Here is a 15,909-nt window from a genome sequence, read left to right as displayed (position 1 = left end):
GGAGTGTCCAATTTCCTTTCAGAGAAATTGTTTGAAAATATAAAAGACTGACTTACTTGGTTCATAATAATCATAGAAGACAGCTGGAGCAGGCTGCAGAAGGCCAATTGGTACTAACTGTACAGCATCAAAACTGATGCATTCATGTTGCTGCAGCAGCTGTAAGAGAAAATCTGTTAAAGTTTTTGGAAAATGTTCATCTTTCCTGTGCAGGTTAAGCCTTACCTCATTGTAATAGATCAGCACTCTTCCAAAAGATAACTCATAGTGGCTAATGTACTGTTCCGGCGGCATCTTGAGCTGAGAAGAAGAGAGGTTATTATTATCTGAATTATGTTTATTATTTTCATTTCTGCTTTGTGTTTGGTTTACAGAACATGGCACCTAAGTAAAAGGCTTTTCTGGAGAAATGTAATTTCACTTTGTAGATAAATGTACATGTGTATATAAAAAACAAATGCATCACTCAGTAGAGCCTTGAATATATTCATAATACAAGCATGTTTCTTATCAATGTCCTTCCTGAACAAGTAGTGTTTTTAGAAGATAAACTAAGGAAATTACATTACACAGAACGAAAAAAAAAATACATGAATAATAATAATAATTGGGGATGTTCAATAATGGCTTATTTTCTTTTTCTTTTTTATTCTCTCTCTCTCTCTCTTTCTCTCTCTCTCTCTCTCTCTCTCCATATATATTTATATACACATATACGGAGAGAGAGAGAGAGAGAGAGAGAGAGAGAGAGAGAGAGAGAGAGAGAGCATCAAGGCCTGCATTGTGTATGTAGCTTAAATCAAATGACTCAGACTAGTGCAAGACAATGTGATCTCAACATTAAAAGCTGAAAATAATCCTTTTGATATTATAACCCTAATCCTGTTTCCCTGCAGCAAGAAGGTTGCAGGTTCAAGTCCTGGCTGAGGCTTTTCTGTGTGGAATTTCCAGTGCGTGGTTTTCTCAGGGTACTATATAGAACTGAATGATCCTTTGTTTTGTGATCAAAACTGCAATTTTAGACAACGTGACCATGAGATCATCAAAGCATACTTTTTTGGCAGTGCTTCTGACTGACCTAGATCAGTTGTGTCAATTAATTTACACGTCCAGGGTGTTTCCCAGGTTTTAAAAGTGTTACAGTGGTAGGAGTGCTAAATTTTTTTCTTTTTATGGCCCTACTGCTGTCAATACCGCCGTGCTGAGCCAAAAGGAGAGAGTCTCTCATTAACAAACCAGTCTGTTGTCAGTGAAGGAAATAATAGCCAATCACCCAAAGACCTGCATGTATTAACGGACCTATGCTTCTGAAACAAATTCCTGCTGACTTTGTTTTTTGCCAAATACAGGCATGACCAAGTGACTGTCGGAGTGACTGAGAAAGATTTCTGATTGGTTAATCTTTGTAACGTGATTGTGTTGCACGCACTTGCACAGATGATTCTCTTCCTAACATCTGGAAGGATGGTTCGAGAGCAGGCTAGGTTTTTGCTCATCTGCAGGAAATATCAACAGCAAAGTTCTACAGAAAGTGGCTAAAGGTAATCAGAAATGTTGCTAGGTTTGTTGCTAGGTGCTTTTTGGGAAAAAAAACATTAGGGGGTCTAAAAAGTTTGCAACACTGTTCAACGGTAATGCAGGTGTTGTACAGGTCTGTTGTGGTGAAGAAAGAGCTGAGCTGAAAGGCGAAGCTCTCCATTTCCCGGTTGATCTACGTTCCGACTCATCTATGGTCACAAGTTTTGGGTAGACCAAAGAACAAGATTACAGACATGCAGTCTGGGCTCTCCCTTAGTCTAAATTTAAAAAAAGACAGAAAACTACAAACCCTCTCCAGATCTTCCATTTTAGCTTCAAATCCACTGAGTAAAGTGATGTCAGCAATGGCCATTCCTGTAAGACTGTTGTTAGCACTGTTGAGTGTGGGAAAAAGACACACATCAGAAACAATGATCTTTTATTTTGAAACCCGCTTTGAACTTTTACAAGGTGGAGTGGATCTTTCTCTAACCTGACACAGACTGTGTAAGTAACAGTGCTGTCTGACTTTAGCTTGTTGTCAACGTCTCTCCTGCTTCGTGGGAGAACAGCGAACTCGTCGGAGACATGTCTCGCTACTCGTGCTGACGTATCCTCTGTGTCATCATAATCTTCATAGTAGTCATAATTTTCTTTAATTGGAGCTGAAAAAGTGGAAATGAGTGTAAGTGTACACTTTTATGATGGGGTGTGATTTGCTGCAAACCTCACCTGTGTATTGCACTTTCCCCTCCACTTTAACACTGATAGACAGGTGAGAACAATAATCCACAGGGTCCAAAACATAAAAAGCCTTCACGCTCTGCAAGGAGGACATTTGCTGTAAATTCCTGATGTCATGTATTAAATAAAGAAAAAGTAATGAAAGAAACTCACTTTTACTTTGAAGGATCCTGTCCCTGTTAGTTGCATTTCAATCATGTTTCCTGTAAGTTTCTGGGACGACAGGGAAAAATGTTAATAGCTGTAATAAAATCTAAAATGACAAAGTATTTGTTTGAGAATGCTTATACCTTTAAGTCTGTTTCCACCTTTTCTTTTTTGTTTCTTATTTCAAGGTCAGTAATTTCAGATTTTCCTGGAACACGTAATGTTGCTTTCATATTTGCATCTGAAGTGGGTCTTTTTAGCTCATATTCTGACAAGGCCTCCAGCGCCATGACAGTGTCCTTTGCATATTACAAAAAACAATGTAAAAATAAGTTTCATTTTAAAAATGGACAAAACATGACACTATATCATAGGACTAATCACCTGTGTGGTTTTGTAGCCTCCATGGTAGTTTTCTTGGGTGGTTAACCAGCAGGCTATTTTCTCTGCCCATTCGTACTCTTCAAGCTCCACAGCAGTTAGAAGGGCATAGGCTGTAGTCTCCACAGTGATGGCATCTGCCTCCTTTTTATTTTTTGGACTGGGATTTGACGTCCACATGTAGCAGTGATTCTCACCTGAAATTACTAAACAAAACAAAACACATACAGAAATGAGCAGAATTGGTACATGGAACTGTTCTTAGACATGAGTATTTGAGCATCCTATTGAGAATGATACACGTGCATCTCACTGTCTTCACATGCCACACCTCCATGCTGACAAAGCAGTGGACCACCAGAGCACCCCCCCGACAGAAGAATGAAGTGACACGAGGCAGACCCCCCCCCCCCCCCCCCATAGGCAACATAGGGATGCTGCAGGGACCACACACACACACACACACACAGCCCTCCGTTTCACGCCTGAGCTTTGCCTAAAGTTGGCAGGCCGAGATATATACTTATGAAACAAGAGTAAGCTTTTAAATGATTCCAGAGATAAATTTGTAACAATGATTTAGTTTTCATTTTAGCAATTTCCACAACAGAGTCATTGATGAGTACACAGACTCAGTCTGCGGATGTATCAGAAAATGCGTGGAAGATGTTGTCCCATCCAGAACAGTTAAATCCTTCCCAAATCAAAAACCCTGGATTAATGAAAATGTGCGAACGGCGCTGGCGGCGTGGAGCACCGCCTTTGCCTCCGCGAACACATCAAACTACAAACACGCACATTACCAACTCCGGAAGACGATCAAAGCAGCCAAATGTGAGTACAGGGACAGGGTGGAGCAACAGTTTGACAACCCCCGGAGTATGTGGCAGGGACTAAACACAATCACAGACTTTAGAGGGAGAACCAGCACACCGCAGACCACAGCCTCTCTGTGTGAGGATCTAAACGTATTCTATGCCAGATTCGACACAGCGAACACCATGAGACCGGACAGTGAGCGCACCGCGGATGACGTCAGTGCGCACACTGTGTCTGATGAGGATGTGCGGAGGTGCTTCAGGAGGGTGAACGCACGCAAAGCTGCTGGTCCGGACGGGATTCCCGGCCGCGTCCTCAGGTCATGCGCGGCTCAGCTGGCTGGAGTGTTTACACACATCTTCAACCTTTCCCTCTCTCTGTCTGTAGTCCCAGCCTGCTTCAAAATGGCCACCATTGTCCCTGTACCCAAATCCTCCACCGTCTCCTCACTGAATGACTGGCGACCTGTAGCCCTGACCCCCATCGTGAGCAAATGCTTTGACTAGTTGGTCAGGGACTTCATCTGCTCTGCACTGCCCGACTCACTGGACCCTCTACAGTTTGCATACCGCCACAACAGGTCCACTGATGATGCCATAGCCCTGACACTCCATGCTGCCCTGTCACACCTGGAGAAGAGAGACATGTATGTGAGAATGCTGTTTGTAGATTACAGCTCAGCATTCAACACCATTGTTCCATCGAAGCTGGATAGGAAACTGCAGGATCTAGGACTGAGCAGCTCCCTCTGCAGCTGGATCCTTAACTTTCTGTCTGACAGACGCCAGGTGGTCAGACTGGGCAGCACCACCTCATCCCCCGTCACACTGAACACTGGTGCTCCACAGGGGTGTGCGCTGAGCCGTCTCCTGTACTCACTCTACATCTACGACTGCACGGCCACTAGAAACTCCAACATCATTGTGAAGTTTGCAGACGACACCACAGTGGTGGGTCTCATCACCAACGACAATGAGACGGCCTACAGGGAGGAGATCAGCGCCCTGGCCCACTGGTGTCAGGACAACCGTCTCACCCTCAACGTCACAAAGACAAAGGAGTTGATAATGGACTTCCGGAGGTGCAGAGGAGTACACACCCCCATCACCATCAACGGCGACGCTGTGGAGAGGGTGAGCAGCTTCCGTTTCCTTGGAGTTCTGACTGAGGATCTTACGTGGTCAGTGCACACGAACAATACAGTGAAGAAGGCACAGCAGCGCCTCTTCTTTCTTAGGAGACTGAAAAGATTTGGCATGAGCCGCCGCATCCTCAGGACCTTCTATCGCTGTGCCATTGAGAGCATCCTCACTGGATGCATCTCCGCCTGGTATGGAGACTGAATTCAGTCGAAGGAATCTTCCCGCTGATCTGAATCTGATGCGGCTCTCTGTGCTTGTAAAATAATGAATGGACATTTAAATAAAATGCTTTATATTTTACTGCATTAATTTTACATCTGTATGTCAATTCTATGTAAAGATTGTCTGCGTAAACCTGAACAGTTCCAACCCGGTCTTACTGTGAGACCGGGTTGACGCGTCACGCTTGTGCGTAATCATAGGTGCTTCCTGAGCTGAAGTGGATGTGAGATTCTGGGATTCTCCTCAGACGGCTCCTGGATGTGTCGCCACATTGGAGACAGGAACAAGCGCTATTCAGCCAAAGTTTCATAATCAGGGAACATTTTCTAAGTGACAAGTCTCGCTTCAGTCGGAGGAATCTTCCCGCATGCGCTCTGGTTCTGCGACGTGCTCCAAGCCAATCTCCACAACTTCAGCTCGCTGTGCACTTATGCGCTGACAGTGAGCTGCGCTGAGCAGTGTACAGCTCAGATGTTCAGATGGGAATCTTTTCTTGGGTGATTTAGCTACATCTGTGATGTGTGTAATGAATAAAATGTCAGTTCGTTTGCATGCGTCGGGGTAATTCTTTCTATTCTTTCTCAGTCAAAATAAACGGTCGAATATGGGAACTGTCCGGTCAACACAACACAAGCCCTGCTTTTGACTGTTTTGTTTTCTTGTGAAAATTGTTGGAAAGAGATATAATTTAACTTGATTACCAACAGAGCCAGTGCGCCGTTATCTCTGTGACGGTAAATGAGGGAAAAACAAATTGATCGGATCCTGCACGTCTTTTAACACATTGGTCAGGATTGACGCACTTTGTTTTCATTTAGTTGGTTAAAAAAAATGTCGGGCTTGGGCTCGGGTCGGGCCAGAGAATCCTGAAAACCTTTTCGGGCCAGGTTGGGCTGGGGCTCCACCCCCTCGGGCGGGGCCGGACACGGGCTCAGATTTTAGGCCGTGCAGGGCTCTAGTGAGCATTCTCTTCACAAGACTGTCCGACAACGGAAGAGTGTCTTCAGTCAGAGGCTTCTTCAGTTTGGCTGCAACACTGACCGCTACTGGAGATCTTTCCTGCCAACAGCCATTATAATATACAACAACTCTTTGATGACTTGATTATTATTATTATTCTGAGCTACTACAGCAATCAGTTTCCCTCTGGTATTAATAAATTATTTTTGAACTAAATTGAATTGAACAACAATGTTAGTTTCATGGATGACGACAACGCCATCAATTTACGAAAGGCAGGGAATTCAGACACCATGCCATGTAGCTAGCTATGGATTTAATGAAGGCCTTTGATACTGTAACCAGGGATTCCCTAAGTGTGGTGCGCGCACCCCTGGGGATGCGAGAGCTGTCGCTAGGGGGTGCACGAGGTAAAAAGAGTAATGGCTGCGGAGCTCAGAGAAGTCTGTCACATGTCACCACTAGCGTAGCCAGAAACTCATTTGTGGGTGGGCCTAAGAAAAAGTAAGTGGGCCCAATAAATGCAATTGAAAACAAATATATTTGTGTGTGTGTGTGTGTGTCCTCCGTATGTGCCCTAGCTTCATATTAACAATGCGCCGAGCTTCAGTGCTCTGACCTGCGCACGCCGATATGTTCCGTATTTGATCATTTTTATCGGTGTTGGAGAAATCTGAAGGTGGTGAGTCATTCTGGCAGATTGTAATTAACACCTGTCTCATGCAGGTGTTCTGACATTGTAAACCTCACACACAGAACATTGTGGATGTAACTAAATAAATCAAGACATGATTCCCATCTGAGCATTTTAGCATTATTATATTATTATATCAGCACACTGACCGTGGGACAGCATTCTAAACGTGTCAGCCTATTAACAGCGCGCTGAAGATCTGAAGTTCAGAGTGCGTCTGTCAGAGGTCAGACGCGTTCCAGCGGAACCACGGCTCACGGGTGCACATGTGAGCACATCTGGGCTGGGCAGAAGTAATTTTACAACATTGGTTTAAATGGCGCCAATAACGAGACGCGGTGACTGGAGCGGCTCATGGAGCTGCGCCGCACACACACACGCGCACACACACACACACACACACACACACACACACACACACACACACACACACACACACACACACACACACACATACAGATTCAATAAGCACACGCGCCGCGCCGTAAGGCTAGAGTTCCACAAGGATCAATTTTGGGACCAATACTATTTTCTATTTACATAAATAACTTACCCACCGTATGCCCTGAACTTAACACAGTTATGTACGCTGATGATACAGTGATTTTTGTTCAGGGTAAGGACAAGAAAATTGTTGCAGAAATGCTTAAGTCCAAAATCCAAACCTGGCTAAGGGAACACTGTCTGTCCCTGAACAAAAAAAAAAAAAAAAAAAAAAAAAAACTGTGTGCATGATGTTTACAAAAAAACCTGTAAAATCTGCTCTGGTTAACCCTCCCACTGTCTTTAGGGGTGACACCGTGAGGAAAGTTGACCATTGAGCAGGGTTGATGGTTTATCCCTTGAGGTTCACGTGGCAGGGGTGAGGTGGCGCTAACTCCTCACCCCTGCCACGCAGACCCAAGGGATAAACCATCAACCCTGCTCAATGGTCAACTTTCCTTGCAGGTTCACACCCATTAGGACAGTGGGAGGGAAAAGAAAAGCATGGTCTGGGTCTTCAGTGTTCCTGGAAGCTGAGGAATTGGAGTTGGTCACAAATTATAAATATCTGGGTGTCACCTTGGACTGCAAACTTAAATTCAAAATACATATCAATCAAGTAATTAAACCTCTAAATTGTAATCTGCATAATTTTAAAGAAATGAGACATTTGATGTCAGAAGAAGCAGCTAAACTGTATCTTAACTGAATGATTTTATCCCACATTGAATATTGTTCCACAACATGGTCATTTACCAGTGACTGCATTAAAACCAATTAAACAAATATATAAAAAAGCAATAAAGACTTTAGACCAAAAACCACCATCCTATCACATTTGCAAGATTTTAGAAAAACATAACTTCTTAACCTTTAATGATTTTATGACTTTTAAAACTTCTGTCTCATTTACAAATCGCTGACAGGCAATGCACTGGCACCCCTACTGGAATACTTTAAAAGGCAAAAAGTACCAGACATGCCCGATCGACTAGGTTAAATTTAGGAAAACTACATTTGCACAGAATACTTTATCAATTAAGGGATGCAGTGGGTGGAATAAGTTACCGGCTAATATAAGAGACAGTCCTTCCTTCCATATTTTCAAAAGTCAGTTGAAAACATGGCTACTTCGAAATCGTCAATGCAACATTAATCATCTGGTTTTATCGATACTTGTACTTCTTGTTGTCATTTAATCCTTGAAATCTAATGATTTTTCTCATGTCTGAATTTGATTCTTTTTTATGCATGTATGGAGAATTTAAGGAGTTATGTTATTCAGATGTTTTAGCTATCTTTGTTTATAATTCTTATTTTGTATGTTTTTTACCTTGTTTTAAATAGTAATGTCTGTGCTTTATGTACATGGGGCTACTGATGGAAACTGGCTTTGCTAATTCTTGTATATTTACATCCTGTGCCTTCATTAATATGCATTGTCCCATTCAAATAAATACATTTGAAAAATTCAAGCAGGAAGACCTAAGAAAATAAAAACTTCAAAAGTTTGGGAGCACTTTATGTGAAACCATGCAAAGACCTTTGTCACCTGCAACATACTGTATGTAAATCAGACATGGCATGAGAGTACGGCGGTGATGATGTGGCATCTAAACTCAAGCATGTCAGAGCCATCAACAAGCAAGGGGAGAGCTCAGTGTCTGTGTAAATTGCAAAACACTATGCTAATCTTTCTGGAGTAATTCACCCCTAGGCTCAGATTAATTAAAATCGTAAGCTAGGGCTGTACATTTATGTCGCATGTGTGATGAAAAAAACGTAGTGTGATAAACAATTTTTAGACACAGCACTTGTGCAACATCTTTTCAAGTTACTTTTCCCCCAGAACTTTATTGAACAAAGGTAAGTTGCCTGTTATTGTGAAAGGAAGATGCTTTTTACTGGGGTACAATGAGCCAATCTAGGTGATGTGGAGGAAAACAGAAAAACCAGCAAAGGCAGAAACAGTGGATCAAAACTGCAACTACAAGCCGATTAGCCATTGCTGGTTGGTAGCTGGCTCACCATCAAGTGGGGTTCAGAAAAAACACGTAGTCGTGAATCTATGAAGATCTAAACTCTACAAGTGGAAGAAAAGCCCCACCATCCTGTCTACTCTTAGCTGACTGCAGCGCAGCGCTATGGAGCCGAACCGCTGCAGTCAGGTTGCTGCTTCGAGTCTGCTCTGCAGGATTATGCGTCTATCTGTGGACATAATTTAAACTGGATTATTGCTAATCCGTACATAATAGATATGTCACCATTACATGTTATTGAAATACACAAAATTTTACTGATCATAGTTTAACTATGGATATATTTAGGTGATAGCAGGTTGTTTAGCACACGTTTGAACTGTTTTCTAGTCATGTTTTGTCGTTAAATTGAGTACATAAAGGAGAAAAAATATGTTTCCCTAGTAGTTTGTAAATATTCCTGTTTAATCCGATTAACTGAGTCGAGACCCCATCCGATTCATCAATGATCCAAATATTCATTTGTTGCAGCCCTAATGCATACCTGTTATTGCTTTTGACTGAAGTTTCTTCCAGGCAGAACGTCGATCTCCCTCCTGTGGCAAACAAGCTGCGAGACAATAGGCTGTTAAGGCCATGGCGTAAGTATGGTGTATCTCTGTGAGCCGGGACTGAAGATAAGTTGTTGCCTTTAATGTGCTTTCTTGCTGTTAAAAGGTAACAGAGGCATAATGAATTTTACTTATGGCACGTAAAGCAGAAACATTGATGCTAAAGCTTACAGGCTAGCATGCAACTTTAGTTTAAAAAAAAAAAACTAAATGAAAAAAAAAGATTTTTTATATTAGCAAATAAGTATATTCATTTATATTAACTCACCACTTTAGTTTGATCCTCAAGTGTCAGGAATTGTTTTGATCGTCTTAGTGCAAGTGTAATGAAGGCAGTCAGCCAAGCATCTTGGTCTTCCTGCATTAAGAGATACCACACATTCAGTTTGATGTAGTCAAAACGCTGACGCAGTTCCAGATTGGCACACCGGGGTGGTGGTTCCCCTTCTTATAAAGCGACTGCAGGGTGCCTTCAAACTACAAGGGGATAACACTCCTGATCCTTCTTGGTGAATTCTATTTGGGGTGTGTGGAGATCCGTTGGACCTTGGATTCAGGAGGAGTACAGTGGTATTTGTCCAGGCTGTCGAACACTGGACCAGATCTATGCCCTTAGGGGGTCCCGAAGGGTATGTGGGAGTTTACCCAACCAATTTATGTGTTTTGTGGATTTGAAGAAGGCGTTCGACCGTGTCCCTTGGGGTCCTTGTGAGGGGAACTCAAAGAGTATGGGGTACCGTCAAGGCTGCCCTTTGTTACCAATCTGTTCATAACATGTGGACAGGGTTTCTAGGTGAAGTCAAGGTGGTGAGGTTTTGTAGATGATGTGGTCCTTTTGGCTTCATCAGACCATGATCTCCAGCTTTTGTGGGAGCAGTTTGCAGCTGAGTGTGAAGCACCTGGGATGTGAATCAGCTCCTCTAAATCCAAGACCATGGTCTGTAGTCAGAAAAGGGTAGAATGCCTTCTCCATGTCTGGAATGATGTCCTGCCTCAAGTGGAGGAGTTTCATTATCTCTGTGTCATGTTCACGAGTGAGGGAAAATGCAGCAGGAAACTGATAGGCGGATTGGTGCTGCGTCTGCAGTGATGCAGGCATTGTACCGAACTGTTTAGAAAGAGAGAGCTGAGACGGAAGGTGAACCTCTCAATTTACTGGTCAATCTACGTTCCTATCCTCATCTCTGCTCACGAGTTTATGCAGTGACTGAAAGAAAGATATTGTGGATACAAGCCGCCCATAGGAATTTTCTCCACAGGGTGTCCGGGCTCTCCCTTAAAGATAGGGGGAGAGACTTGGCCATCCGGTAGGGGCTTGGAGTAGTTCCACTGCTCCTCCACATTGAGGGGAGCCAGTTGAGGGTGGTTTGGGCATCTGGTTAGGATGCCTCGTGGACACCTCCCTCTTCCTGGTGAGGGTTTCCAGGCATGTCCAAGCAGAAAGAGACCTAAAGGAAGATCCAGGAAACAGTGGAGGGACTAAGTTTCTCGTTTGGCCAGGGAACATCTTGAGTCAGAGTCAGGATCAGAGTAACCTCCTAGTGGTATCGCAGTCAAAACGTAAGACCAGAGGTGATCGTGCCTTTTCAGTTCTGGGTCCTTGGCTTTGGAGCCAACTGCCACTAGAAACAAGACAGCCCACATCGCTGCCCACTTTTAAAGCTGGGCTTAAGGTGTATCTTAGATCTGTATAGTTGCTTTACTCATGTTTGAATGTTGTGATCATCATTGTTGTTTTACTGTTTATAACTCTTAAAAATTTTTATTTCTGTATTTTATTATAAAGCGGATTGATTTTGTTTTAGTTGTTTTTACATTATGTTCAATACCTTGGGCCCCCTTGACTGGGAGCAGGCAGGGGCTTTAAAAATAATCTTGAACTTGAGATTCGCCAGGAGGGGCTGGCCCAAGAGGATGGGGAGAGGGAAGTCTGGGCCTCTCTGCTTAGGCTGCTGCCCCCGTGACCCGACTCCGGATAAGTGGAAGAGAATGGATGGATGGATGGATGGATGGATGGATGGATGGATGGATGGATGGATGGATGGAATTCAGTTTGCAAATTTTCCACTTAACCAAGGCATAATTTACCTTGACATTTCTGTGAATCACAGGATTTGGGTCGATGAATGACCCGTTGTCTTCCTGTTTTGAGATCAAGTAATTGGCTGATTCTATGATGTCGTTTTGTACTGATCCAGTAAGTCCTGCTCCTTGACGCTCTCCCACCAATGACATAACCTTGACTACATAGGCAGTCGCCCTGAGGAAAAGAGAAAGAAATTGGGATAAGTAAGTAAAGGCTAGTTGTCAATGTAATTGATAAAAGCAGCTTTATTTTGTGGAATATTTTTAACAAATTTTTGTTCATCAAACCAGAATTAAGATTAACAAAATATTGACTTACCAAATGCTGGAATCTACAGTATAAAATGATGCATAAGCTTGACTGCCTTTTTCCTTATAACCTAATACTGTCATACAACCTGAAAGAGGATTAAAAACAATGTATTCTTAAAGCATTAAGATAATGCAATATCAGCTGTTCTGTGTATTATTAAGAACACAAAAACAAGGGATGCAACATCACATTATGAAAAATGTCATAAGAAGAATAGGAGAAAAAGCATACATGTAGGGATGGACAATTTGGCAAATACATCTTCATAATTTCTTTTAAGCAGTTAAATAAAAACCATGAATTTATCACAACGTTTTACATAATTTATAATCTAATGCTTTTTTCAGCTGTTTTTAGAAGAACAAAGGAAGACTGCTGTAATTAGTGGAATAATTAAACTTACACCAATAACTGGACACTGACATTGTAAACATGGAAATAGTTTTGCTGGATGTGATGTTGTTTTCTCATGATTACAACAAATATATGAAAAAATATGGAACCTGTTCTCTCTCACTCTATGTGCGTGTGTGTGTGTGTGTGTGTGTGTGTGTGTGTGTGCGCGCGCGCGCGCGTGTGTGTGTGTGCGTGTGTGCGTGTGTGTAACATTGGTGTAACATACCAATGTTAAACATACCTTGTTCAACGTTTGCAAGAGCCGCATCTCTGGAACCAGGAGGCAGGTCAAACCATTGATCACTTAAATCAAGATAGCGCAAGGCTAACACGGTAGGTGCCAGTCTGTTTGTCGTCTGTTCCAAACATCCAAAAGGCAGTTCGATCAGTTTAACAACAGTTTCTGGAGAAAGAAGAATCCTTGCATGTGAACTGCCAAAGCCCTCCCCTGCAACACAAGAAAACTGATAGTGAGACACCTCTTATTTGTAAATGAGCATGTCTGAGTCTGAGAGCACCAACCTTCTACTGAAACAAATACATTGGCGCTTGAGTCCGGGACTAAATCGTCCGGAAAAGTTCCATCAATATCCAGTTTCGCTGAACTCCTTCCTATCAATGACACACGGAGTAACTCAAGAACAAAAGCTTTTACAACAGTTAACCACTGAAGGACAGAGGAAAGCACTGAATGCACTCACCATCTAATTTAACCACATGGGTTGTTTCCTGTCTTATTTCAAATCCTTCATTCTGCAACAAGTATTGAGAGAGAGAGACAAATGACCGTGGGCGATGTACAATAATTTTAGTAAGATAAAATAATCTTTTGCTACTAACCTGCACATTTAAGGTTTTCTCCACTGCATCTAACCCCTTCTCATTTTCAGTATCGTAAAGGCGAATTTTGATGGGAATTGGGCCAGATGCCATGGGGACAACAGAGAAAGGCACAAGCTGAGAAGACATTGGCTCAACAGCAACCGTCACGTGGGTACCTTTAGTGGCCGAAGCAGGGGCACAAAGTCCATCTGTTTGGTCCAAATTCACTGCCAGCTGTGAAAATGCAGATATCCAGATTTCTAAATAAAATCAGGAATTCACAGACATTTTTTTCTACCAAAAGGTTAATTAATGTGCCCATCAAACTGTTACCTGCAGTCTCTCTTCACCATAGTTGTAGATAACTGGTGCAATAGATAATTGCTCATATCTTTTCACTGAGTAAGGTAGCCTCAGAGACACGAATGCTGGTTTAAATGCCTTAACTTCATGCGGCTTGACTACACAGAAACCTGAAGAGTAAGACTGAGTTGTAAAAAATGCGTTTACTTGAACTATTTAAGAAACATTTGTGGGCATGTTCTTACCTTTTGCAGAAGATAAGGCGATGACCTGAACTTCCCATGTGGTGATTGAGTCAGGTAATTTCAAAAGATACCTAGAAAAGATTTTAGGTATTTAAAGAAGATTATTTGATTATAAATTATTTTTATCATGCTAAAACCAAAATGGAGTTAAAAAAACAACACTAAAACTGCCCAGCTTACTTTTTTTTGTCATTCACATCAAATTCTGTGAATGCAAAACTTGGAGGGAACAGTCGTCGAATATACTGATCAGTATCCATCAGGAAATATTCTACAATTTCTTTTGTGGTTGCAGCTAAATGATGGTAAAATATTGTGGTTAGACACTGATAATAATACCAAAGGCAGCAAACGCTGGTAACTTGGGTGTTTAAAGTAAATAATCTTACTCCTGCCGAGTTCGCTCTGGACACCCTCTTGCTTCTGTTTTTGCCTTAGCCTCTCGGCTTCTTTGCAGCATTCTTGAAAAACATCCACACACGTTTGATTTTGTTTCACTAGACCAACTCTGATGGCTCTTTCCTCACATGTTCGTCTCATAGGAATGAAAGAAAATGCGTTAGTGCAACATTCTTGGAGGTCTGGATCTTCATACTTGGCTTCTGAAAGTGGAATTCAGAGAAAAGAATTGGCAATTATCTTGTCCCATTTTACATTATTTCAAACCAAAGATGTTGTTGAAAGAAATCTTACTTAAAGTTAACATTTCCTGTTGGATGTCAACTGAACGTTTGCCACGTACAGACGTTGTGGTACACTCAAAATCTGAAAGAAGACAAAGAAATTGAAATGTTTCATAGAGAAGTTGAATGAATAATATTTCTTGTGCAAAAATTGGTTTTAAATCCCCTGAATAAAAAAAATATTTCAAGGGCCTGTTTCAGGTTATGTTACACTCTCCAGAGCAACGGTAGGCACAATATAAGATAAAATATTACTGTTGGCACATGCTGTATACAAACTCTCTGATCTACCTCAGTTCAGTCCGAGATCGGACACACAGAGCAGATTAGAAAACATCGTGCGGAAAAACTACGATATAAAATGTTTATTTAACCGTGACTGAAGGAGTACAAAGATATGCAGCAATGTGTCAGGGAAATATGGGAAATGTGAGTTTACAGGTGGTGACGCAGTGACATTATACATCACTTACTGTGTGGATCTGTGCATACCACTTAAAAAAGTTAAAAATACCACAATAATAAACTAAGGATCAACAAAAAAACAAAAGATTTAAGGAAAGACAAAAACACTGCTTATCTCTCAGGTAACAAAAGAGACTTGTCTGCTAAATAAGAACTGAGATTTGCTATCAGGAAAGCAGAATCAAAACTATGCTACCAAACTCGTGAATGGAGGACATAGAAGTGTGGTGGGTCTACGAGATCAACAACCGGATGATCCAGTGGTCGATTTCAGTCTGAGCCGTGTAATTGGCTAAAGTTTTTAAACGAATACAAAAGGACCACTTTATTTACTTTTTATCTCCACAATAAACATATAGAAGGTTGTTAAGAAGTGTGAAAACAATGTTTAAGCTAATTTGTTTTCCAAATTTGCTATAGCAGCTTTAACTTTATGTTTTCTCCAAGTGTTTTTCTCTCCACTACAACAGGTCTGGTGTTGTGCTGAGCTGTGATATCTTCCTATGCTGGCAAACTCTCAGGATAGAGCTGGATGCGAAAGTTTGGGCAGCCTTATTAATCACTTAACACAAATTGTGCAATAATTGTTTAAAGAGACTATAACAAAGTTTAAAAACCAGTACATCTATGGAAATGTAAAATGTATTCTTCATCCATTCTCCTGCAACGCCCTGGTCCTGTAGAATGATCACTGGCATTTTTACTGTGATTGCCTGTTTTTCTGTAAAATCACAGAAAAAGTGTATGATCGGATCAAACAAGCCTGCTTCCCCAGTGCCTTCCAGAAGCAGCGTATTGCATGATGATGTCATGCGCGTCCACGCTCAGGCATAGCCCAAAGTGTTTGCTATCTGTAGCATAGCAGCAGAGTGAGAGGCAGTGTTGCACTTCAGAGAC

General features: G+C 41.9%; 1 protein-coding gene across 1 annotated transcript in view; it reads right to left on the bottom strand.

Annotated features, from left to right (window-relative positions):
* Positions 1-15,909, bottom strand: part of c4b (complement C4B (Chido/Rodgers blood group)) — a 59,345-nt gene that overhangs the window by 8,883 nt on the left and 34,553 nt on the right. Inside the window, exons 17-38 of the mRNA XM_054740320.2 lie at positions 14,558-14,629; positions 14,254-14,466; positions 14,045-14,159; positions 13,865-13,935; positions 13,650-13,789; positions 13,335-13,550; positions 13,196-13,247; positions 13,017-13,106; positions 12,736-12,942; positions 12,105-12,183; positions 11,789-11,960; positions 9,969-10,058; positions 9,634-9,796; positions 4,179-4,238; positions 2,794-2,996; positions 2,553-2,708; positions 2,416-2,475; positions 2,251-2,341; positions 2,012-2,183; positions 1,829-1,913; positions 226-300; positions 57-159 (exon numbers count right to left, since the gene is read on the bottom strand). Coding sequence (XP_054596295.2) covers positions 57-159; positions 226-300; positions 1,829-1,913; positions 2,012-2,183; positions 2,251-2,341; positions 2,416-2,475; positions 2,553-2,708; positions 2,794-2,996; positions 4,179-4,238; positions 9,634-9,796; positions 9,969-10,058; positions 11,789-11,960; positions 12,105-12,183; positions 12,736-12,942; positions 13,017-13,106; positions 13,196-13,247; positions 13,335-13,550; positions 13,650-13,789; positions 13,865-13,935; positions 14,045-14,159; positions 14,254-14,466; positions 14,558-14,629 — 2,685 coding nt within the window. The remainder of the gene's footprint in view (positions 1-56; positions 160-225; positions 301-1,828; positions 1,914-2,011; positions 2,184-2,250; positions 2,342-2,415; positions 2,476-2,552; positions 2,709-2,793; positions 2,997-4,178; positions 4,239-9,633; positions 9,797-9,968; positions 10,059-11,788; positions 11,961-12,104; positions 12,184-12,735; positions 12,943-13,016; positions 13,107-13,195; positions 13,248-13,334; positions 13,551-13,649; positions 13,790-13,864; positions 13,936-14,044; positions 14,160-14,253; positions 14,467-14,557; positions 14,630-15,909) is intronic.

The sequence above is a fragment of the Nothobranchius furzeri genome, chromosome 5 (genome assembly GCF_043380555.1).
Source record: "Nothobranchius furzeri strain GRZ-AD chromosome 5, NfurGRZ-RIMD1, whole genome shotgun sequence".
Classification (NCBI taxonomy): domain Eukaryota; kingdom Metazoa; phylum Chordata; class Actinopteri; order Cyprinodontiformes; family Nothobranchiidae; genus Nothobranchius; species Nothobranchius furzeri.
The sequence above is the reverse complement of the archived record's forward strand: the minus strand, read 5'-3'. Positions and strand labels throughout refer to the sequence as shown.